General features: G+C 40.5%; 1 protein-coding gene across 1 annotated transcript; it reads right to left on the bottom strand.

Annotated features, from left to right (window-relative positions):
- Positions 1-972: 972 nt before the first annotated feature.
- On the bottom strand, positions 973-25,981 carry LOC136155792 (olfactory receptor-like protein OLF4). Its single transcript, XM_065917904.1, has 3 exons — positions 25,788-25,981; positions 13,397-13,933; positions 973-1,939 (listed from the first exon to the last, which is right to left on the bottom strand). The coding sequence occupies exons 1-3, from the start codon at positions 25,979-25,981 to the stop codon at positions 973-975; spliced, it is 1,698 nt and encodes a 565-aa protein (XP_065773976.1).
- Positions 25,982-26,654: the final 673 nt, after the last annotated feature.

Genomic DNA, 26,654 nt, shown 5'->3' with positions numbered 1-26,654 from the left:
CCCAAGTTTAAGAGGACCTACAGAACAGAGCTTCATGGTCCCAGCCAAGAACATGATAAATCAGCCTATAGCTAGCTGGGGGCTTCCCTCATAGCTCAGTTGGTAAAGAATCTTACTGCAGTGCAGGAGCCCTGGGTAGGGAAAGTCCTCTTGAAAAGGAAATGGGAACCCACTCCAGTATTCTCACCTGGAGAATCCCAAGGTCAGAGGAGCCTGGCAGGATACAGTGCATGGGATCACAAGAGTCGGACATGACTTAGGGACTAAACCACCTCTAGTTGATTTCCCAGTGTATTAGAATGCTCAACCAAGATCAACAGAGCCTCCTCGGCTGACTTTCACGTAAATAAATACACAGGAGGATCTGAGCAGAGATCAGCACAATTCCAAACCATCCATTTTAATAAAACAATGTAACATCACTTGCTGTTAAGACAGATTGTTATTAGCAATGGCAAACTGACACACACACACAAAAAAACCAGAAATGAAGGCAATTATAATAATTTCCCAGAGCTTCCCAGGTGGTTCAGTGGTAAAGAATCTGCCTACAAATGCTGGGGGCACAGGAGACTCAGGTACAATCCCTAGGTCAGGAAGATCCCCTGGAGTAGGAAATGGCAATCCACTCCAGTATTCTTTCCTGGAGAGTCCCATGGACAGCTGATCATGGTGGGTTACAGTCCAAAGCGTCACAAGGACTTGGACATAACAAGCGACTGAGCTTCTTGCCATTTCTTAAATTTGAGAGAGTGGAAAATCATAAAAGTGAAAAACTGATGGATATGATAGAAGTCACTAAGGTTAATCATGTGCGTTACATAAAGTGCAATGAAGGAGGCAAAGTCAAAATATGAGAATTCCAAGGAATAGGGGAACAAATTCTCTTTTCACAATCTGATCAAAAATTCTGATCAGAGATTTATAATTTCAGACTCTGAGGTTTTGAAACTTTAAATTATGTCCCCTTGTTTATCCCACAACCATGGGCCTTTTTAGAGCTGCCTCTCTGAAGAATGCTCGCAGAGCCCTCTTTATATCCTTGTTCCTCAGACTGTAGATGAAGGGGTTCAGCATGGGTGTGACCACAGTGTACATCACGGAGGCGATTATACTTGAATGTGCACTGTGAGTAGCAGCAGAGCCAAGGTACACTCCCAGGCATGTGCCATAAAATAAGGAGACAGCTGAGAGGTGAGACACGCAGGTGGAAAAGGCTTTATATTTACCCTGAGCTGATGCAATTCCACATATGGAGGGAGCAATCCTACAGTAAGAGTAAAATATGCCTGCAAAGGGACCAGCACCCAATAACCCTGCTGCAAAATACATGACCATTTCATTAGGGAGGTGGTCAGAACTGGCAAGTTGGACCAACTGTTTGTGTTCACAGAAATAATGAGGGATTAACACATCTCTACAAAAGGACAGCCTTGATACCATGAAGGTCTGTATCAAGGAATCCAGGACACTGATGGCCCAGCTAACTAGAACCAGAACTACACAGAACTGGGGGTTCATGATGACCGTGTAGTGAAGGGGGTGGCAGATGGCCACATACCGATCATAGGCCATCACAGTCAGGAGGAAGTCATCCAACCCTGCAAACAGTATGAAAAAATGCATCTGGGTGATGCATCCTTCATAGGTGATGACTTTGCTCTGTTTCCATATGTTTTGCAGCATCTTTGGGATGGTTGTGGAAGTGAAACAGATGTCTATGAAAGCCAGGTTGGAGAGGAAGAAGTACATGGCAGTGTGGAGGTGGGAGTCTGAGCTGATGAGCAGGATGATGAGCAGGTTTCCAAACACAGTGACCAGGTACGTGGAGAGGAAAAGACCAAATATGAGGGGCTGCAGTGCTGGTTCCTCTGAAAATCCCAGAAGAAAAAATTCCGAAGCCTTTGTTAGGTTGCTTGGTGTCATTTGTTGATGTTGACTGTAAAGAAACATGACAATATGAATTATTTTCACAAAAAGGCCCATTATAATGTTGAAAAATACACTTTGTATTTTGCTTAATTATATTTAATTACATTTCTTAATTTAAGAAATTCCCTTTGTAATTTCTAACATGCAAATGTGTTCCAGTTTTAGCATTTTCCCCAAGATGTCATGTAATCCACATATTTAATGAGAAATTTTTCATTCCTTTGGGCACTATATATTAAGTGAAACAATATATAAGGTACTGTCTAGGAAATGTGCCTAGGGTGCTGAAATATGAAAACTTTAAAAACCTGTCCATGGAGAATAAATATTACGATATGTTCCTGTGAGTGTGTGTGTATGTGTGGGCTCGGTCATGTCTGACTCTTTGTAACATCATATACTGTAGCCTTCCAGGCTCCTCTATCCATCTATCCGTGGGATTTCTCAGGTCAGAATACTGGAATGGGTTGCCATTTCCTCCTCTAGGATATATATGCCTTGGGAGATGGTGAAACGATCTGTGTAGAAATTTGAAAACACATATAAGGGAAAGACTTATGAAGGGATCCTATTATTTAAGGTAAGACATGCAAAAAATAGTTATCATTTGAACAGACACCTCAAGGAAGAGAGAGCAGGAGCCATGAACATGCCAGGCAAAAGGAGAACTTTGTGTCTGGCAGAGAGAATAGCCAATGCAAAGGCCCTGGGGAAGGCACCTGTCTAAAATGTTCTAGTTTTTAAAGAAGACACTAATGTGGGAGGGGTTAATCAGGGGAGGGGGTAAGAGCAAGAGGGAGAGTGAGGAGAGATGGAGCCAGAGGAAGCTGAGCAATAAGGTGGGCTCCCCATTGCTGTTGAAACTTCAAAGCCCCACTATGTTCTCCTAGCACTTTATGAAATTGCTGCACAGATGTCCTGTATGTTTAAATGGATCCCTTCTGTTGATTGAGTTCTGGGCTCTGTGTATGAGAGTCACCTGGGAATATGTGAGCTCGGTACCACTGCTCTGAAGACCTCTCCCACTCCACAGGGCAAGAAAATAATGACCTACAGTGAGACCCTGGTTTCCTAGACTGTGTTAATTCCATGTTGTTTTCACCCTTAACTACCCTGATGAAGTTAGGGTTGATGTTGCTCAAGGTGATTAGATCAGATTATGTAGAAAGGGCATCCAGAAATTCCCTTTTGTACATTTCCCAGGTGGCTTCCCAGGCAGCACAGTGATAAAGAATCTGTCTGCCAATGCAGAAGATGTAAGAGACAGGGGCTCAATACCTGGGTTGGGAAGATCCCCTAGAGCAGGAAATGGCAACCCACTTCAGTTTTCTTGCCTGGGAAGTCCCCTTAATCAGACAAGACTGAGCACAGAAGCAGATTTCCTGGGTACCAGTGAACGCGGTGCTCAGTTTTGGCAGTCATTTTATTCTTGTCGTAAAGGCACATCAAGATACGTTCAGGGAACATATATGTCTCTATATTGTTTACTTAGATGTCTGTGTCTTTCCTCAAAACTTCAAAACCTGCATTTAAAAATGCATATAAATGCATATATATGCATTTATATATATATATATATATGCACATATATATAATTCACATACACATATATAATCCACATATATGTATAATCCACATATATATGTATAATCCACATGTATATATAATCCATATATATATGTGTGTGTGTGTTCCCAGATAGCTCAGTGGTAAAGAATCTACCTGCCAGTGGAGGAGTCACTGGAGACATAGTTTCCCATCCAAGTACTAACCAGGCCCGACCCTGCTTAGCTTCCGAGATCAGACGAGATCGGGTGCGTTCAGGGTGGTATGGCCGTAGACGGAGACATAGTTTCAATCCCTGAGTCAGGAAGATCCCCTGGAGGAGGGCATGGCCACCCACTTTAGTATTCTTGCCTGAAAAATTCCATGGACAAAGGAGCCTGATGGGTTACAGTCCATGCGGTTGCAAGGAATTGGGTATGACTGAGCACAAGCAAGCAGAAAGAGAGAGAGAGTGAGAGAGAGAGAGAGAGAGAAAGAGAGAGAGATGGTGCATAAGCTCAAAAGATCTCTGAGACTTTGGTGAGGAAAAGCCTTTTTGGTTCTGGTGACATTTCTTGTGTTGTTATAATTCATCCATGACCATGGGAAATAATGAAAAAGCAAAAATAAGGTAATTCAAAAGAAAAGATCACTATATCTATATGGTGCGAGACAATTAGAGATTTTACAGCCCATGAGATAAAATGCCAAAAGCAATAAGCCAATACTTTACACAAGGATGTTTATAAAGCAAAATGAATGTAATTGAATGCTGAGCATTTTACATATCAGCTAGCAAAATTGTTTTGCCTGTGCCCGTTTCATATTCATTTGAGTAACCAGGTTCACATTGCAGACCTGGCAAGTCTCTATCTCCATTTTCATAAATGGCATCTTTGCTTTGCTTTGCTTGTGTTTCAATTGGTTTTTTGATTAGTTCTTAAGACATCCTTTGTCCTAAGTCTGATCTTTGTCCCAGCATCAACAAAGTCCACGGTCCACACATATACACCTACACTCTGTGACAATTCCCATCTTGTCACTAAATTACTTTCTTCATATTAGTTATCTGAGGACATTGCATTATGTATACATGTTTTTCATTGTATTCTGTCTTCCCAGTCATAATTTTAGATCCCCCAGGCAGAGACTTCACCTGTTTTGGTACCCACGTGTGTGACTATATGTGATGGCTCAGACATAAACAATCTGCCTGTAGTGCAGGAGACCTGGGTTCAATCCCTGGTTGGGAAGATCCCCTGGAGGAAAAAGTGGCAACCCACTCTAATATCTTCCTTGGAGAATTCCATGGACAAAGGAGGCTAGTGGGCTACAGTCCATAGGGTCACAAAGAGTAGGACACAACTGAACAACTAACACTTTCACAAAAATAAATTGGGAAAAATGAAAAGTAAGGAAATAATGAGACCAAGTTAAATAGTATAATTACAAAACAAGTCTGCTGCTACTTCTGAGTCGCTTCATTCCTGCCCGACTCTGTGTGACCCCATAGACGGCAGCCCACCAGGCTTTTCCATCCCTGGGATTCTCCAGACAAGAACACTGGAGTGGGCTGCCATTTCCTTCTCCAATGCGTGCATGCATGCTGTTGCTTCAGTCGTGTCTGAATCTGTGCGACCCCATAGATGGCAGCCCACCAGGCTCCTCCGTCCACAGGACTCTCCAGGCAAGAAGACTGGAGTGGATTCTATGCCCTCATCCAGGAGATCTGCCCAACCCAGGGACCGAACTCACATTTCCTGTGTCTCCTGTGGCTCATGCATTACAGGCAGATTCTTTACCCACTGAACAACCTGGAAAGCCCATGATACAGTCAGATAAATAATAAGTCATTGGAGTAGTAATTGGAGGCAAGTCTATGAGAAATTATTAAGAAGGAAAAAAGGTAGGGAAAATGATTGCGCTAAAACATGAGGAGCAATTTTGATGTGGAAAGGATTCTATTCATGCATTTGAATAAAAGTGTACTGACATGTATATATAGATAGTATACAAAGAGAAGCTTTACAATAAATTAAGAATTTATGGGACAAAATGTCAGTGAGAATGAAATTAGTCTAAGTCAAGTTGTTTCAAAACAACTGTATGTAACAAAATTGGGTGAAAATCTAAAAAAATTATATAGAAATATGAAATAGTAATGATTTAACAACATCAACATGGGTCACCGATACAAAATTAAATTGCTAAGACTTGGGAAAAAAAGAATATAACAGAATGAATTTGTAAATGTAGTGAGAATGCATTACCTGAGTTATTTCCTCTTACATGAATATGTGTGGATTTCTATTTGTTTTAGGAAGACACAAGTGATCTTTAGTCAAATGGTAATGAAGCATGCCTTTCACATGAATGCCAGGTTTGATGCAACTTTCAGAAACAGCTCTAATCACACACACACACACACACACACACACACACACACACACACACACAATGGAAAGCAAAACAAAACAATGGAAAAGAGCAATATAAAGACTTGGAGAAATTAAATAGGGTGATCTAATAGCACTAAAGATGTAGTTACTTCACTGCCATTTTTGTTAAGACAAGAATTTACAAGTGAAGAATTCTAACCTGAGAACTCAATTCTTTCAGAAAAATTTAAAAAATGGGAAAGCAATGGAGGGAGTGCATGTGCTTGATTCATATATTGATCACATGAAAACTATATACACTCACAGCTCCTCTCAAATGCATCTATGCATACATGTACAGGCATGCATGTGTGCTAAGTTGCTTGAGTAGTGTCCGACTCTTTGTGACCCCATGGGAGAGTAGCCCACTAAGCTCCTCTGTTCAAGGGATTCTCCAGGCAAGAACACTGGGGTGGGTTGCCATGCCCTCCTCCAGGGGAACTTTCCATCCCAGGTATTGAACCAGCATCTCTTATGTCTCCTGCAATGGCAGGTGTGTTCTTTACCATTAGCACCACCTGGGAAGCCCCCTTCAGTTGAGTTCAGTTCAGTTGCTCAGTCGTGTCCGACTCTTTGCGACCCCATGGACTCAGCACACCAGACTTCCCTGTCCAGTCCCTATACATACATGAAAGAGTTAAATAGCAAAGAGACAGTCTATGGTGGTTTAAAAAAAAAAACAACAGAAAAAAATAACAATTTGTTGTTTGAAAGATCAGAAGTAACAACAGAAAGTTTCTCCTCTCTGCCTATACTAAAGCAAAAAATTCACACAAATAATTATTTGAGACAGAGAAAGTAAATGACTAATAAATCCACATACATATTCATCTTCTGAGATAATGAGATAGTTTCAAGGTAAGCACATCTGTATCCCCCTTTACACATCTTAATTTTTTTCTTTTTTTTTTTCCACAGAAAATAATGTGAAAAATGTCTCTCGCACCTGCTGTTGCAAAGATATATTTGCAAGCATTTCTTGGTGGGAAATGTTCTTATCATTACAGAAACATTATGGAAATATGCTCCATTTTAAGGTTGAAAAGAAATGTTTTCCCTTCATTTTGTAGACCTCTAACTAATACCCTATCTCTCTATTCCAGGTAATTAAGATATTTGGATGTATGTTCTACTGTTACTGGAAGGAATTTATGTTTCTCCCCCATTTTCTAATGTGGCATCCATTCCTAACATTTAATTGACATCACAGAGCATCGTCTTCCTGACTTCTACATTCACTACTCTTTTTAGCATTATTAAAATGCATTGATATTTTAATCAAGCAAGAAAACAACCACAATGGTCTCTGGGATGCACTGAGGTAAACATTTTCTCAGGTAAACATTTTTGGATTTCATTCTATTTGTCATTCTTCTGCAGTGTCTTTTGGGCTTTTGAACTCACCTGCATGGGAACGCTGAGAGGAAGGACCTCATGTGGGAGTCTAAATCCCTTTCTGGATGGTTGATGATGGAGACTGAAGCTCTGTTCCCAGGCAAGTCAGCAGAAAATGGCCGTGCATTGGTCCTTCACTAGCCTTAGGACTCCTCTAAAAGCAACAACTTGTCTTATCCATGCCCAGGTTGTACAAGTTCAGGGACACAGCAGAGGAGATATTTACAGATCTCATTATGTACATTCCCCTCTTGTTATTAATATAATGACCTGTAAGCACATGAAATTCCTGAGGGAGTTGGTCTGGACAGAAAGGATGTTTTTCCCCATTGCTTCTCTATTCTCAGGAGACCAGGTAACAAAGCCAGAAGGACTAAACTTCTGTTAATATTTCTCTATTAACTCTCTTGCCCTCCAGCTATCTAAATCTACAAGCACTTTATCCCAATCCTGAGTTTAAGTTTTCTCCAGCCTCTGAGACTCAGGTAACTGTCATGACTAGGCCCCTTGGTTCAATGAAGCATTTACCTATAGTGGGGACGTACCTCATATAATCCTTAGAAAAGCTTTTTTCCCCTCTTTCTGAGAGAGACAAGTGTGTCTCTTTGATGTAAAACATTGACAGTGCACTCCATAGCTTCCTGACACTTTTGCTAAAACCTTTAGGAATTCCATATTATATCTGAAGTTAAGAACTACCAATTAGCCCTTAATTTAAAAAGGTTTGTAAGTTGTGAGATATACTTAGATACTGCCAAACACCATAACCTACCTCAACACACTACAAAGATTATCAGATTTAACTTTTAGAGAAGCTTCTTCTGTGAGGTGGTACTACTATAACTCCATCTTCCATTTCAGGAATGAGGTTCAGAGGAATTTCACATTCTGCTAAAAATTATAAACCTGTTTTGGGATGGAGTCTTGATGAATTTTATCAGGATGTTCCCAGTTCTCAAACTCTGGTTCGTGGTTCCCAGTCAGAGAACTGGGTTTTGATCCTGGAGATATGTGGCAATGTCAAAGGGGATGCAGCTAAACACCCACAATATCCAGGACAGGACTCAACACAGATAATTGTCCTGCAAAAAGGTTAACAGCTAGAAGGTGATAAACACACTTTAAACCAGCACTGCTCCAAGTTTCTAGCTTCCCAGATGGCTCAATGATTAAGAACCTGTCTATCCATGCAGGGGATGCGGATTCAATCCGAGTCAGGAAGATCCCCTGGAGAAGGAAATGGTAACCCACTCTAGAATTCTTGCCTGGGAAATCTGGACAGAGGAGTCTGGAGGGCTACAGCCCGTGAAGTCTCAAAGAGTCGTACACGACTGAGTGACTGAGCACACACACAACTCCAAGTGTGTTGTGCACACACGTCACTGAGGGTCCTAATTCAGCTACAGTTTCCAGCTAAGCAGGTGTGCAGTGGGCCCAAGGGCCCTGCATGTCCAACATCTGCCAAGGGTGTGATGCTGCATGTCCCGGTCTGTGGCCACACGTTGAGTAACAGACTGTGACTGTGAGTCAGTCATAGGTGAGTTTAGGTGCTCTGCGCCAAAAGAAAATCTACTTTTGTCTGTAATTTTGAAAGCAAAAGATTTGACTCCCTGCAGGGTTTGTAATGAAATCTGTTTTTGATTCTTTATATAAAGATTCTTGTTTTTGTTTATTTGGTCCCTAAGTCATGTCCAGCTCTTTGCCACCCCATGAGCTACAGCATGCCAGGCTTCCCTGTCCTTCACTATCTCCCAGAGTTTGCTCTTGAATTGCATCAAATCACATACATCAAGAAAATAGTTTATAATAATAGGCAGAAAAAATGCCTCAAAAATATGTCCACATCCTGATCCTAAGAACTTTTAATATGCATCCATAAAGGCAAATTACTGCAGAAGTTAATAGAAGTAGTCTTGTTCAGGTTTCAGAGGCTGTAACAGGCCTTTGACTGAACACAGACCCTGAAGGAGTTACATTCCAAATTGCTGACCAACAGAAAGCTGTGTGTGCTCCATCATGTCCGACTTTGCCACCCAGTGGATGGTAGCCCACCAGGCTCCTCTGTCCATGGGATTTTCCAGGCAAGAGTACTGAAGTGGATTGCCATTTCCTCCACCAGGGGATCTTCCTGACCTGGGGATTGAACCTGCAACTCCTGCATAGGCAGGTGGATTCTTTAGCACTGAGCCAATTGCGAAGCCCCATGAATTACCTTGGTTTGTATAAAGTCATTACAATGGACTTCTGAGTGTGGAGGAAAGAGGAAGAAAAATTGGAGTCAGAGATTTGAGGACGCTACACTGCTGGCTTTGAAGATGAGGAAGGACCATGAGACAAGGAATGGAGGTGCCTCCAGAAAGTAATCTAGGAAGGCAAGACCTTCTTCCCTGGAGAGTCCACATGGATTCCAGATCTCCCAGACATCTTATATGCAGCTCAATAAAGGAGTTTTGACTTCTGACTTCTAGAATTTCACCTGTAAATGCAGGCACAAAGTTTATAATTAGAGACATATCTCAACAACAAGTGGAGGAGCACAAAGAGAAATGCATTTTTAGTTAAGATAGAAGCAAGGCAGAGATGCACAGCTGGAGAGAAAGGGTGTGGGCATCCCCCCAGTGAGAAGGAGGACAGTAAAGTGTCAGTTAAGTGATTTATATGGGTCAGTTCTCTCTGGTCTTTATTTACCTTCAGCCAATTATTTGGCCTCTTTTTCCACCCTGACCTACCCTGGGACTCTCCCTTGGGTGCACCCGCACCCCTCAGCCAAGATGGATCTCGAAGTGAAGGCTTCTGGGAGGAGCAAGACTCTTTGTGGCCTGGTGTCATCCCCTGAGTTTTGACCCCCAAATAACTTTCTGAGAATGTGTAGTGTCTCCCTTGTCCTAAAAGCAGGAGTGGGAAAAGGGGGAGGGGGGAGTGGAGATCCCTTAATCCTTTGCTTTGTCCTCACCATGTCTATACATTAAGGTGTTTACAAGAGGTGAAGACTGGCTATTTACCCTGTTTCTGTTGTCACTTCCATTTCAGAGGTCAAACAAGAGGCTGATTGTAAATGCCTTGAACTGGAGCTCACCTATCTCTATCTCAGGAAATGCAAAGAGGAGGCCAGTTGTAAATGTTTAACCTGGAGCCCATCTATATCCTGCCTCACTTTGACCCTCTGTGGTCTAACTAGTACTGTCAAGGTGCTTTGAAATAATATATTAGCAAAAGAGTGATGACATATACTAAAATATGGTTATTAATTTCAAGTTTCATTATAATGTCTGCTTTCACCTAATTTCTTTCCCTTTTCACCTATCCTCATGTCTTGGCTTCATGCAGAAATGCTACTCTTCAAGGACCATTCTCTTCTTGACTTTGTGTAACAATATGTAGATCCTAAACCATTGTCTTATTCTTTAACTACATATGGATATTGTTGCTTGATTATGAAATTATTTTGTTGAGTGGTCATTAGCTTACAATAATTCCAAAACTCCCTTAAAATCCTCTATCTTTAACCCTCTAGTGATACTTCTAAACTATTTAATTATCCTACTCTATCCCTAACAAGTGCTAAATTGAGAGAATAAATACATAAATAACACACACATGTACATACTTCATAATTTGAATGTGTTCTTTTGACTACACAAGTACTTTAATAGTTTCAGATTTTCTCACAGCATCCTTCTTCACAAATTATGCTAATTTTTTTCATATTACCTTTAGAAGTAAGGAAAGGGGGGCTGGCGAATTACATTTGTAAAAAATACCTAAGAAAACAGTAAAATTATCACATACCTTCTCAAGTTGTATAAAAGTGGAAGCAGGCAGTACATACTCTAAACTGTTATATGACTTTCTAAATTCTTCTACTGGTACAGTTTAAATGAGTACAGTTTACTGCTTGTAATTTTGCTTTAATAAATTTTTAGAATTTTAAAAATGTAATGTCCATGACAAGGTAGGATCTGGAGCAAATCTAGCTGAGTCACAGCTGACTGGGATGGGAGATATCTCTTCCAACTGACAAAAATTAAGGTTTCATATGTGTGTATTAAGGTAGTCAAATTAAGGTAATTCACATTTAAGAAATTTATTTCCCCTTGCAGATTAGAAGCTTAACCTCAACATATGAAAGTCGTTCAGTGACAAATTCAAGACAGAAGAACAGTACAACTACACACAACATCGTGGATGAGCCTTTGAAATACGAGGTGGAGATTCATGCCTGACTAGAGACTCATGAGAAGCCCTGCAGAGATCAGAACAGCTTCACACTGTTCCATCTCGTTTGAAAAGAGAGATGCTATATTAAACAATTTTATTTTAGGCAAGTTTGTATGCAGCAATAACTAAATGATGAAATAATCAAACTGGATGAAACTGAGAGCTATAACAATAAACTGATTCTATGTATTCCAAGGAACTTGTTCTGATAGTTGAAGATAACATTCATAATCACTCAGTTGTTCAAGTTTGTTTCATATAGCTCCAGTGGGGTCCCTTTGATGCCCCATGACGAGGTTGGAAGGACACGGATGTTTGCACAACACTACATCCCCAAATCACATACCTGAAGAGAATCTGAGTTTTCTACATGTCATTCTTTAATAATGAGGATAATACTTAATGGATAATATTGATACTGTTCATTCTTTGCCCCCATAGAGGTCTGACAAAATTATGAATAGATGGAGATATTTTATTAAGAGAAATGGAAAGAATAATAATTACTGAAAGCACTGGAAATTTCTAATCAGGAATAAAAAATAATTTAAAAAAAATCCCACCAGTCCTTCAACTTAAAGAATGTACCTTTCAAACAGATACTCATAGTTCATATTTTAATGAATCTATGAATCATCTGAAAAACATAGATTTTTGAAAAGTAATAAATGCATGACTTTCATATTTTGCTTCATCTTACATAAAGTGAAGTCTAAGTTCATATTGTATCAACCTATTTTTTCATATGTGTCTTTCAGTGTAGATTTCTCTTGGAAACATGTAGTATATTATCAGTATTTGCCAGTAATGATGGAAGACACAGTGGACACCAACTCTATATGACAGCAAGATCCTAATTAGTAGAAAAATATGTTATGACCAGTGATAACAACCAGTAATTTAAAATTTGTATTATCAAGAAGAGTAGTTAGGACAGGAATATGCACAGAATGATGTTGAGAAAAATTAAAACTACATTCTCAGTTTTCCCCTGATATAAACTTACTAATAGTTGTGAATGCCAAAAGTAGGGATCTTCCCCCCTAGGGGTTGAATAATGCATAACTCTTCTTCTAGTCAAGCAAAAGACAACAATGCTCACTCTAGCCTTACTATTTCATCTGAGGAGAAATTATTCTTAAGAGATCCATGTAGCACCTTGGGATAAATGGGAATTTCCAATGTTTCATATCCAAGACTGGAAATTCGGGAGAGTAGGAAACTTAAAAAGGAGAAATGTTGGATATCAGACATCACAAAGCATAAAGGTGAGTTACATAAATTGTATAAAGTTGAACTCAAAATAAAAATGTCAAGAAAAATAGAAGAGGCATCCTCTATTTCCACAATATGACCAAACAATGGCAACACTAGTCTCAATGTTTGAGCTCTGCTACTACAGGTACTTCTTAAGATCTATGACAATAGGACCTTTTAAAATCACCTTTCCAAAGAGTTTTCTCAGACCCTTCTTTAAGTCTTTATTCCTCAGACTGTAGATGAAGGGGTTCAGCATGGGTGTGACCACAGTGTACATCACCGAGGCTGTTGCACTTGAGTGTGAGCTGTGAGTACCCGCCAAGCTAAGATAAACACCTAAGCCTGTACAATAAAATATCGAGACAACTAAGAGGTGTGATGCACAGCTGGAAAATGCTTTATACTTCCCCTGAGCAGATGAGATTTTATGTATGGAGGACACTATCTTAGAGTAAGAGTAAACGATACATATAAGAGAACCACCAGCCAGAAACACAGCTTTAAAATACATCTCCAAATTGTTGAGAAAGGTGTTAGAACAGGCAAGTTGGATCATCTGATTGAGTTCACAGAAAAAATGGGGAATTTCTAAGACTGTACAGAAGGACAGTCTCCACATCATTAAGCTTTCTAACAAGGAGTTCAGGACGCTGATGACCCAGGACACCAGCACCATCAGTCCGCAGAGCCGGGGGTTCATGATGACCGTGTAGTGTAGGGGGTGGCAGATGGCCACAAAGCGGTCATAGGCCATCACGGTCAGGAGGAAGACGTCCAGTCCTATAAAGAGCGTGAAAAGCTGCATCTGGATAATGCAGCCTTCGTAGGTTATAACTTTACTCAGTGTCCAAATGTTCTTCAGCATCTTTGGGATGGTGGTAGAGGTGAGGCAGATGTCTACAAAGGACAGGTTGGAGAGAAAGAAGTACATGGGGGTGTGGAGGTGGGAGTCTGAGCTGACGGCCAGGATGATGAGCAGGTTTCCAACCACAGTGATCAGGTACATGGAGAGGAAAAGCCCAAATATGAGGGCCTGCAGCTCAGGTGACTCAGAAAACCCCATAAGAAGAAATTCTGAGCTTCCTGTTTGGTTCCTTGCTGTTACACGGTGGGTATGATTACCAGGAAACAGGTAAATATCATGACTGATTTCATACAAACTGGCATTATTCACATTTTTAAAATGGGACCATATATTTTATGTCATGAAGAAGTTAATTTCAGTATTTTGTTCATGGATTTGAATCTTTTTAGGGATTTCCCTGTGCCATCTCTAATTAGCAGGTTTTTCCTCAAGATGTCATGTATTCAAGGTTTTAATGAGAAACTCTTTTTGCGTATTTGAGGAATTTGTCTTGAATTGAGACAAAGACCAGGTACTCCACATGCAACAAATGCAGGGTTCTGAAAAACAAAAATTCCAAGATCCAGTTATGGAGAAGAGAAGCAAATAAAAAACAATAGGAAGTGTGTCCAATGGTTATTGATGCTACGAAGATAAAGCAGATATAATAGACAGAGTCAGGGAAAGGTGTTATTTTTAAGTACATGTTCAGGAAGGAACTTCGAACAAGGTGATATTTGAGCAGATTGCAAGGAGAAGAGAGCCAGTGACGTGAGCATAACTGGGACAGTGTGTACCTGGCAAGGGAAGAGCCAGTGCAAGGGCCTGGAAAGTGTAAGATGGTAAGATGGTTCAGTCCAGAAAAGGAAGTCACTCTAATGAGGGACATGAGCAGGAGAGTGAGAGAAGAGAGATGGTGTCAGAAGATGTAGAAAAATGAGATGGCCTTCCTGCTACTGCTGAAGCTTCAAGACACGGAGTCCCCTTATCATTGTTATGTACTTTCAGAACTTATGAAATTCAATTTTAGAAGACTATATGAAACAACTGATAGATCCAAAACCAGTCTCTATATATGTATACATATATGTGTGTATACACACATATATGTTAGTTATAATTTAATATCAGTGTGGGTCATGTTACAGTGAAATGGGAAGAAAGAGAGTTTTTCCTGTCCCTTTCCTGAGAATCAAGCAGATATGGATAACAGTGAGCAGGCCTGAACATCCTTTAGTTTTTATTTCAACTGTTCCTAATCTGTAGTCTTTAACTGAGTTTGCTTTTCTGCCCCCAAAGTCTGCAGGAGCTACATTTTGCATCTTTTATCCTTTTCTGCTGTTGTTGTTCAGTCACTGAGTCATGTCACACTCTTTGTGACCACATGGACAGCAGCCCTGCAGGCTTCCCTGTCTAACCCTAACTCTAACCCTGACTATCCTTTGACTCTATGCTAAATACATCCTTTATATAGTGCTTACCTTTACAGCACTCTCCCCCTTTTGATTCTTTTTACATATCAGAAAGAAGGTCATAGAGTCCCCTGACTGCCAGACTCAGTTACTAGGTTACTGATGCCAGCCTATGACCGTTTTTGAAACAATACAAGAGGAAGAAGACAAGATCCTTGCATAATTGTTCCTCATCACCAACCCCTGACTGTGTACCTTCATCTTATATAAGCTCCTATGAGCTCAGTGAGGGAGCAGTGAGCAGTGGCATGAAGCAAGATCTAAATTCCCTGCCCAGGAATTGAACCTGGGTATCCCAGATGAGAACCAGGAATCCTAGCCACTGTTCACTAAAAAATGTAATCACAGCCTGAAAGTAGAGAGCTATTTTATTTGGTGGGAATGTTAAGGACTCAGAGCCAGGGAGATGGAATCTCAGTAACTGAGAAAACTGCTCCAAGGAGGCAGGAGTGGAAGTCAGGCTCTATACAAGTTTGCAACAAAGGGAGCAGGCAGTCTGAACATCAAAGATCAGGTATCAAGTCAAGGAATTTACCATTTTATGCATGAGAAAATGCAAGCCTCTGGGCTCACTGAATTCATTCCCTTCATATGCACCTCAGCTATCTGGTGCCAATCCTGTTTCCTTGTTCACCTTGCTTCTTGTATTCCCCCACCTCCTCAGCAATCCACTTGCAGGTGACAGCATCTGCTGGATCATAGATTGGGGAGCTCACATTCACATTTGGAGGCCAGAAATCAATGATGGCTGTGACATGTCTTGTTTATTGATATGGCAGGAGACATTTTCATTTCTCACCACCAAACCAGCAAGGGTTATAGGCTAGAAGCTGCTTTTCTCTGGATTTTTGCTCCCACTGAAAAATGTGTTTATCAGAGAGGCAGAAACCATAAATGTAGGTACAGAGTTTATTATTAGAGACACAGAACAACAAGTGGGAGCGCACATAGAGTAATGGTTTGTTTAGTTGAGGTAGAAGCAAGGCAGAGATGCACACCCAGAGAGAAAGAGTGTGGGTGTCTCCCCAGTGAGAGGGTTAAACACTTATACAAGCCAGTTCTTCTGGGTCTTCATTTTCCTTCAGGCCAATTACCTGCTTACTTTTTCCACACCTGACCTACCCTGGGTCTCTCACCTGGGGTGCAGGTTCACACACCCCCTCAGCCAAGATAGATTTTGAAGTTAAGGCTTCTGGGAGGAACAGGATTCATTATGGTCTGGCATCATCCTTTGACTTGTGACCCACAAGGAGCCCTTCTGAGCATGTGCAGTGTCTCCCTTGTCCCAAAAAGAGGGAGGAACAGAAATCCCTTCATCCTCTACTCAGACTGAGTTCCGTCTCCCTTTGTCCTTGCCATGGTTACTTCCCTGAGATGTTTACAAGAGACAAATACTGCCTATTTCTGTTGTTACTTTCATTTCATTTCAAACAGGAGGCTGGTTATAAATTCCTTAATGGGAGGTCACCCATCTCTGGTCTCAGGACATGTAAACAGGGGGCTAGATGTAAACATCTATCCTGGGTCCCTTCTGTCTCTTACATCCCCTAGACTCCTCATGGAGAGAGGCACAGTTCTTGAGGCATTAGCCTGCTGTGTTCCCCCTCTGCCAGCTGAGAATTAAAGCCACCTTTCTATTTCCTCCAAACTCTGCCTCCGTATATTTTATTCAGCTTTGGTGGGCAGAGAAAGCCAAGATTTTGGCCTGCAAAAGCCACTAACTCACTTGTGAATTACCAAAATCCCAGGAATAAAATTGAATGAGAGAAAATCTTTTAAAATATTGAGAGGAAGTAGTACCTGAATTATCACTTCCTCTTACACAAAGACCTGTGTGTGTGCACAGGCTCAGTCTCTCAGTCACGTCTGACTGTTTGCGACCCCATGGACTGTAGCCCACCAGGCTGCTCTGTCCATGGGATTCTCCAGGCAGGAACACTGGAGTGGGTTGCCATTCCCCTCTCCAGAGGATCTTCTCCACCCAGGAGACAAACCCAGATCTCCTGCATTGCAGGCAGATTTTTTGCTGGCTCAGCCATCTGGGAAGCTCCATTACACAGAGACAGAAGGATTCAAATACACATATGGAAGACAAGGAGATTTTCATCAAGTGTAAAGATTGCCTTAACACAGAGTTATTTTGAAGCAACTTTTAGAAGTAGATCTAATAACCAGAGAAGGAAAGGAACAATGAGGAACTGTAGATATGGAAAGTAGTTGGATATATGCAAAGAGTGATTTAATAACACCAAGTATGCAAAAGAGGGGCTTCCTAGATGTCTCAGCGGTAAAGAATCTGCTTGCCAGTGCAGGAGACTCAAGAGACATGGGTTCAATTTTGCAGATACTTATATATATATACATATTGATGCTTTTGAACTGTGGTGTTGGAGAAGACTCTTGAAAGTCCGTTGACCTACAAACAGAACAAACCAGTCCATCCTAAAAGGATATCAGTCCTGAATATTCATTGAAAGGACTGATGCTGAAGTTCCAAAATTTGGCGACCTGATGCGAAGAACTGACTCATTAGAAAATCTTTCCCTGATGCAGGGAAAGATTGAAGGCAGGAGGAGAAGGGGACGACAGAAGATGAGATGGCTGAATGGCATCAGCGACTAGATGGACATGAGTTTGCGGAAGCTCTGGGATTTGGTGATGGACAGGGAAGCCTAGCGGGCTGCAGTCTACAGGGTCACAAAGAGTCGGACAGGACTGAGTGACTAAACCGAATTGATATATATAGATAGATACACTAACTAAATGGTAAAGAAAAAAAATCGATTAAAAATTCCAATTCTTTGAAGATACAAACAAAAAAAAAGAAATAGGAAAAAAATTGAATTTGCTATAAAAACAAAGGACTTAAGCAAGTAGAAATTCAGTCAAATAGAGAACGTAACTAGCAAAGTATTCTACAAATATATTCAGTCTTACAGTTAGAGAAATGATTGCAAACTAAACCCATAAACATTCCCATTTTCACACAATATTTTTTATTTGAATATTAACTCGAGATATTGTGAAATGCTTGTGTCACAACAGCTATTTTAAGGTAATGTTTGCCTGCATTTCTTGGGTAGGGTCTTAAGAAAAATAAGAAAAAAAAAAAAAACATTGTACTTATATCACTGCACATTCCTCCACAACACCCCGATTCTCTCTTTCAATTAGTTGCAAACGTCCTTGAACTTAAGTCCTACTTTAACTGGAATAATTTACACCTCCCATTTCCTCTTCTAATTGAATTTCCATGTCCACCATTGGGGCTTACCAGGTGTCTCAGATGGTAAAGAATTTGCCTGCTAATTCAGGAGACACAGGACACAAGAGTTCCGTCCCTGGGTCAGGAAGAACCCCCGAAGAAGAAAATGGCAGCCCACTTCAGTATTCTTGCCCGGAGAATTCCATGGGCTGAGGAGCCTGGCAGGCTACAGCTCAAAGGGTTGCAATGACCCTTGCATTGTAGAGTTTAATGTACCCTTTTACTTCTGGCTTCATAAATTAATATATTATGTTGTTAAGCACGAAAACAACTCCAGTGATCTTAGCTCTGGGTTAGTCTGGACTGCCTCTCAGGTAAACTCAGGTAAAGGTTCTTGCCTTGCATTCCCTTTGACCTTCTCCTGCAGTATTTACTGGGCTATTGAACTCACCTGGGTGGAGTCTCTGAGAGGAAGGTCTCAATGTAGATGTCAAAATTCTCTTGGATGATTGATGATGGAGAAAGAAGGTGTGTTTCCAGATGTTACAGTGGGATGGAGTCAAACATGGGTTTGCCAACAGGAGTTATGACTCCAAAAGCAACAACCACATCCTGACTAGACCAAGGTTGCCCAGGTTGAGGGATGCAGCAGAGGATATATTTACTCCTTGTGTCTGCTCATTAGCACATTTCCCTCCTTATCCCCACCGCTAAGTAATTGATTCCCCATAGGACCAGACAGGAAGAGTTTTCTGTTTATTCTCTTTGTTCAGGAGACAATGTAACAAGCCAGACAAATCGGTATTTATTATTCCTTCCATCATCTCATCTGTTCTCCAGAGGAATAAACCTTAAGATCCCAACACCAAATCCCATCCCTGAGTTCACATTTTCTCCAGAGTCTAAGCTTGAGGCTTCTTTCTTGATTAGTCCATAACCAATTGCATGCGTGCTTGCTCAGTCATGGAGAAAGAAATGGCAAGCCCCTCCAGCATTCTTGCCTGGAATATCCCGTGGACCGAGGGAGGAGCCTGGTCCATGGGGTCGCAAAGAGTCAGACGTGACTGAGTGACTTCACTTCACTTCACTTCACTTGCTCAGTCATGTCTAACTATTTCCACCCTATCGGCTATAGGCTCCTCTTTCCATGCGATTCTCCAGGCAAGAATACTGGAATGGGTAGCCTTTCCCTTCTCCAGGGGATCATCCCAACCAGGGGATCAAACTCAGGTCTCCCACATCACAGGTGGCTTCTTTACCAGCTGAGCCACAAGGGAAGCCCAAGAATACTGGAGTGGGTAGCATATCCCTTCTCCAGGGTATCTTCCCAGCTCAAGAATGCTGGAGTGGACCTCCAGGAGACCTTCTCAACTCAGGAATCAAAGCGGGGTCTCCTACGTTGCAGACAGATTATTTGCCAACTGAGCTATCAGGGAAGCCCCCTCATTTGTTAGTAGTGCTCTTTATTATCCTATGACACATTCGGAAATAATGAATTTAGGCTTGGGAAGATTGCATTTTTCACAATTACATTCAAAACAAAGAAAGACTATTTTGCACTTTCTTGACACATACAAGTAGAATCAGGCAGAATGTACTCGGTTTGTATATGGTTATTTCATTTGTACAAACCATACATTTTATTTTATTTTTCCAACTCTATTGACAGGTAATTCACCTATCATATTGTGGAAGTTTAAGGTATACAGTATAATGATCTGTTATATTTATGTATTTCCAAAAAATTACTCAATAATAGTTAACACCTTGGTTGCCTCAGGAATTGATCTTTTCTTGGGTGAGAACAGTTAAGATTTACTCTCTTAGCACATTTCAAGGATATATTTTAATGGCAGTTAGCTTCTGCCACCAGGCTGACTCTTAGATCCTCAAAATTTATTCATCTTATAACTGGAACTTTGGACTCTTTGACCAACATCTCCCAAAATTCCCCACTCCAGCTTCTGGAAACCAGCATTCTATTCTTTATTTCTATAATGCTGGACTGTTAGATTCCACATATATGTAAGATAACACAGTATTTGTTTTTCACTGACTAAATTATTTCACACAGCATGATGTCCTCAGAGTTCAACCATATTATTACTAGCGGCAGGATTTCATTCTTTATTACTGTCAAAGAAATTATAATATATATACAGAAAACATTTTAAAAAATCCATTCACAGACCAATGGACACTTGGGTTGTATTCTTGTCTTGCATATAGTGAGTAATGTTGCAATGAACATGGTTGTACATATTTCTTCAAGAGACTGAGTTTAGTTCTTTGGATATATGCCCAGACGTGGAAGTGTTGGATAATAGCCCAGTTTTAGGGCTTTCCTGGTGACTCATATGGAAAAGAACCTGCCTGCAATGCAGGAGAGGTAGTTCAACTCCTGGGTTGGGAAGATCCCCTGGAGAAGGGAATGGCAATGCACTCCAGTATTCTTACCTGGAGAATTCCATGGACAGAGGAGTCTGGCGGGCTATAGTCCTTGGTGTGACAAAGAGTCAGACAGAACTAAACGACTAACACTTTCAATATTTCTCACTTTCATCCCAGTTTTACTTTTCATTTTTGAGTAACTTTTATACTTATTTTTTTGCTTAGTGGCTGTACCATAAATTACATTAACACCAATAGTGTGCATGAGTTCACTTTTCTGCACATCCAAACCAACACTAAACTCTCATTTTTTTTTCAATTCAGTTCAGTCTCTCAGTTATGCCCAACTCTTTGCGACCCCATGGACTGTAGCACGCCAGGCATCCTTGTCCATCACCAACTCCAGGGACTTGCTCAAACTCATGCCCATCGAGTCGCTGATACCATCCAACCATCTTTTTTTTTAATTTCTTATTGAGGTAATATTTCAATAGTTCATTTTACTGAGGTGATATTAGTTTACAATATTATAAATCTTTAATGTTCCAACATTAGATTTTGAATTCTCTGTATACAGTGGTGTGCTCACCACCAATATTTTGTTGTTGTTGTTGTTTTCATCTCTTAATATTATTCACTTTCTTTATTCATTTTGTCCTCCATTCATCACATCCCTTCCCTCAGGTAACCACTACTGTGTTCTCTTTATTGATATGTACATTTTTGTTTTGTCTGTGAATTGATATTTTTTAGAGTCCACATGTACGTGAAATTATATAGTATTTGTCTTTTGCTGTCATTTCTTTCACTTAGCTTAATACCCTCAAGATCTTTCCATATTGTTACAAATATTAACATTCCAATCTTTTTTACCTAAGTAATATTGCAACCAGAGAAGGCAATGGCAACCCACTCCAGTACTCTTGCCTGGAAAATCCCATGGACGGAGGAGCCTGGTAGGCTGCAGTCCATGAGGTCACAAAATCGGACACGACTGAGCGACTTCACTTTCACTTTTCACTTTCATGCATTGGAGAAAGGAATGGCAACCCACTCCAGTGTTCTTGCCTGGAGAATCCCAGGGTCAGTGGAGTGTGGTGGGCTGCCATCTATGGGGTCACACAGAGTCGGACATGACTGAAGCAAGTTAGCATCAGCAGCAGTATTGCAACTGTATGTCTAGGTGTTTATATATGCACTCATACGTATCCTTTATCCTTTATCCATTTCGTATATCCTTTATCCATATAGCCTTTATCCATTCTTCTGTTGATGAGTACTTAGGCTGTATCTATATCTTGGCTATCATAAATATGCAGTCATGATCACAGTGATGCATATTAATTAGTATTTTCATTTACTTGGAAAAGGGCTTTCCCTGGTGGCTCAGTGGTAAAGAGTCTGCCTGACAATGCAGGAGACACAGGAGATGAAGTTTCGATCCCTGAGTCAGAAATTTCTCCTAGAGAAGGAAATGGCAGCCCACTCAATTATTCTTGCCTGGAAAACCCCATGGACAGAGGAGCCTGGGGGGCTACAGTCTGTGAGGATGCAAAGAGTTGGACACAACTGAGCACACCTGCACCTTTTACTTGGACAGAAACTCAGGAATGAAATTCCTGGATCATAGATTAGTTCTAAAACTCTGGAGGAACCTCCATACTGTTCTCCATAGTGATTACACCAACTTACATTCCCAGCACTAGTGTAAGAGAGTTCCATTTTCTCCACGTTTTCACCAGCGCTGTTGGTTCTTATGTATTGATAATAGACATTCTGACAGATGTAAGGGAGAATCTCATTGTGGTTTTTATTTTTTAGTTTCTCTGTTCATTTTTGATTGTTGTTCTTTTTACACAGGACTTCTCTCCCATCAATCCCAATGACTTTTTAAAATTTCATTTTTTTTGTAGGATAATTACTTTACAATATTGTGATGGCTTTTGTCTTACAACAACAGGAAATGATCATAGATATACATATGAACCCTCCCTCTTATACCATCCCTCCCACCTTTCTCCCCGTCTTACCACTCTAGGTTGTCATAGAGCGCCAGCTATGGGTTCCCTGTGTCATCCAGCAAACTCCCACTGGCTACCTATTTTACAAATGGTAATGTATATGTTTCAGTGCTCTTCTCTTCGGATTTGCATTTCCCTAAAAATTAATGTTGATCTGCCATGAGTCTTCTTTTGAAAATATATTGTTCAGTTGTTCTGCTCATGTTTCATTTTTTTCTTTTTCATTTATATGATACTGAGTTGTATGAACTGATTATATATTTTGGATATTAACTCCTCGTCAGTTGTTTTTTGTAACTATGTACTCCTATTCTGTAGCTTATCTTTTGGCTCAGTAGATGGCTTCATTTTCTGTTTTTGAAATTAATTCTCATTTGTTTATTTTTTTGCATCTATTTCTTTCGCTTTACAGCAGAGTTCCAAAAAACATTACCATGATTTATGACAAAAAGTATTCTGCCTACTTTCACTTCTAAGAGTTTTATGGTTTCAGGCCTTGCACTGGGGTTTAAAAATCTCATTTTTATAAATAATGCAAGGAACCTATAAGGCACTAAGATCTAAACATAACTTTTGTAACAAAAAAGCATTTTCTGATGAGGGATGGATAGCTATTAGCTAGTAAGAGAAAGCTGAAATTGCTAGTTGTTTTAGCAAAACTGTCATGAATCCAAGCAATGTACAACCCAAGGATTTGTATTTTTAAAAACCAAACAAAGTCAACATTTCTTGAAGATAGGAATTATAGTTTACAAGAGATATCAGATATGACCTAAAGCAAATCCCTATGACTATACAGTGGAAGTGAGAAATAGATTTAAGGGACTAGATCTAATAGACAGAGTGCCTGGTGAACTATGGATGGAGGTTCATGACATTGTACAGGAGACAAGGATCAAGACCATCCCCATGGAAAACAAATGCAAAAAGGCAAAATGGTTGTCTGAGGAGGCCTTACAAATAGCTGTGAAAAGAAGAGAAGCAAAAAGCAAAGGAGAAAAGGAAAGATATTCCCATTTGAATACAGAGTTTCAAAGAATAGCAAGGAGAGATGAGAAAACCTTCCTCAGCGACCAAGGCAAAGAAATAGAGGAAAACAACAGAATGGGAAAGGCTAGAGATCTCGTCAAGAAAATTAGAGATACTCAGGGAACATTTCATGCAAAGATGGGCTCAATAAAGGACAGAAATGGTATGCACCTAACAGAAGCAGAGGATATTAAGAAGAGGTGGCAAGAATACACAGAACAACTGTACAAAAAAGACCTTCATGACCCAGATAATCACGATGGTGTGTCACTCACCTAGAGGCAGACATCCTGGAATGTGAAGTCAAGTGGGCCTTAGAAAGCATCACTACAAACAAAGCTAGTGGAGGTGATGGAATTCCAGTTGAGCTCTTTCAAATCCTGAATGATGATGCTGTGAAAGTGCTGCACTCAATATGCCAGCAAATTTAGAAAACTCAGCAGTGGCCACAGGACTGGAAACGGTCCGTTTTCATTCCAATCCGAAAGAAAGCCAATCCCTAAGAATGCTCAAACTACAGCACAATTGCACTCATCTCACATGCTAGTAAAGTAATGCTCAAAATTCTGCAAGCCAGACTTCAGCAATAGGTGAACTGTGAACTTCTAGATGTTCAAGCTGGTTTTAGAAAAGGCAGAGGAGCCAGAGATCAAATTGCCAACATCTGCTGGATCATCGAAAAAGCAAGAGAGTTCCAGAAAAACATCTCTTTCTGTTTTATCGACTATGCCAAAGTCGTTGACTGTGTGGATCACAATAAACTGTGGAAAATTCTCCAAGAGATGGGAATACCAGACCACCTGACCGGCTTCTTGAGAAACCTGTATCCAGGTCAGGAAGCAACAGTTAGGCCTGGACATGGAACAACAGACGGATTCCAAGTAGGAAAAGGAGTACATCAAGGTTGTATATTGTCACCCTGTTTTTTTAACTTATATGCAGAGTACATCATGAGAAACGCTGGGCTAGAATAAGAACAGACTGGAATCAAGACTGCCAGGAGAAATATCAATAACCTCAGATATGCAGATGACACCACTCTTATGGCAGAAAGTGAAGAGGAACTAAAAAGCTTCTTGATGAAAGTGAAAGAGGAGAGTGAAAAAGTTGGCTTAAAGCTCAACATTCAGAAAACAAACATCATGGCGTTTGGTCCCATCACCTCATGGGGAATAGATGGGGAAACAGTGGAAACAGTGGCCGACTTTATTTTTGTGGGCTCCAAAATCACTGCAGATGGTGACTGCAGCCATGAAATTAAAAGACGCTTTCTCCTTGGAAGGGAATTTATGACCAACCTAGATAGTATATTAAAAAGCAGAGACATTACTTTACCAAACAAGGTCCGTCTAGTCAAGGCTATGATTTTTCCAGTGGTCACGTATGGATGTGAGATTTGGACTGTGAAGAAAGCTGAGCACCGAAGAACTGATGCTTTTGAACTATGGTGTTGGAGAAGACTCTTGAGAGTCCCTTGGACTGCAAGGAGATCCAACCAGTCCTTCCTAAAGGAGATCAGTCCTGAGTGTTCATTGAAAGGACTGATGCTGAAGTTGAAACTCCAATTCTTTAGCCACCTCATGTGAAGAGTTGACTCATTGGAAAAGACCCTGATGCTGGGAAGGATTAGGGGCAGGAGGAGAAGGGGATGACAGAGGATGAGATGGCTGGATGGCATCACCAACTCAATGCACATGAATTTGAGTAAACTCCGGGAGTTGGTGATGGACAAGTAGGCCTGGCATGCTGTGATTCATGGGGTCACAAAGAGTTGGACATGACTGAGTGACTGAACTGATCTGAGAGATCCACCAAAGGCAATATTTTGATTAGGGACCTAATCAAAGGGATATCCTCAGTTTTAGACCCAGGAGAAAACTTGAGCTCAGAGTTGGGAGAAGTGCTGAGATCTTAAGCATTACAATGTCTGAAGACAGTAGAGATCATGGAGAATGATTAATAATCACTGAATCTATCTGGCTCACAAAATTGTGTACTAAACAGGGAGAATAAGCAGAATATTTTTTCTCTTCAGACCAGTGTTTCTCAGGGACAATTATTGAAGGTGGTGGTAACAAGAGGGACATAAATGTTTCTTCTGCTGTGTCCCTCAACTTGTACAACCTTGGGCTGATCAGTATGTGGTTATTGATAACATTGTGTGAGCAAATATTTGACAACACTCTGCTGTCTTGTTTGGGAGTAGAGCTTCTATCTCTATCATCAACCATCCAAGACAGATTTTCACATCATTGTGGACGCCTCCCCCTCAGAGACTCCACCCAAATAAATCCAAGAACCCAGTAAATACTGCAAGAGAAGGTTAAAGGGAATGGCAGTCAGAACATTTACCTGAGTTCACATGTCAGCCAATCCAGACTAGCCTGGAGCTAAGATCACTGCCTTAGTTTGTTCACTTGAGTATTTATTAATTGATGATGACAAAGATATAAGTGAATATTGAACTCAGTAATGTAAAGGACAAAGCCAACCATTAAATGATGAAAATGGAAGTTTGATTTGAAAAGAGAATAGGAGGTGAAAAGTGTTTCCACTAAAAATAGAAGCCAAATCCAAAGACCTTTGTGATTAACTGGAATAAAGTAGGGTATTAACAATAGAGGGATGTATAGTGATATAAGGACGCTTTTGAAAATACAGAGCATATTTGACTGTGATGACAAATATCCAGACCATGGAATGTTGACAATTTTTCATGTGAGTAGTTCATGAGTCAAATAGTTCACAGCATCTTTCCTCTTTTAGTATTCAAATAAAAATGTATTTATTATATGAAAAGGGGTGTGCTAATGAGCTTACTTTGCAATTATTCCATTTCCTGTAGGACTGACTATATTTCTAGATCCATTAGACAGCTGCTTTCTCTATGGAAAACTGCCTGTT

Source organism: Muntiacus reevesi, chromosome 1 (genome assembly GCF_963930625.1).
Source record: "Muntiacus reevesi chromosome 1, mMunRee1.1, whole genome shotgun sequence".
Classification (NCBI taxonomy): domain Eukaryota; kingdom Metazoa; phylum Chordata; class Mammalia; order Artiodactyla; family Cervidae; genus Muntiacus; species Muntiacus reevesi.
Note: the sequence above shows the minus strand (reverse complement) of the source record. Positions and strands in the feature narration are given on the sequence as shown.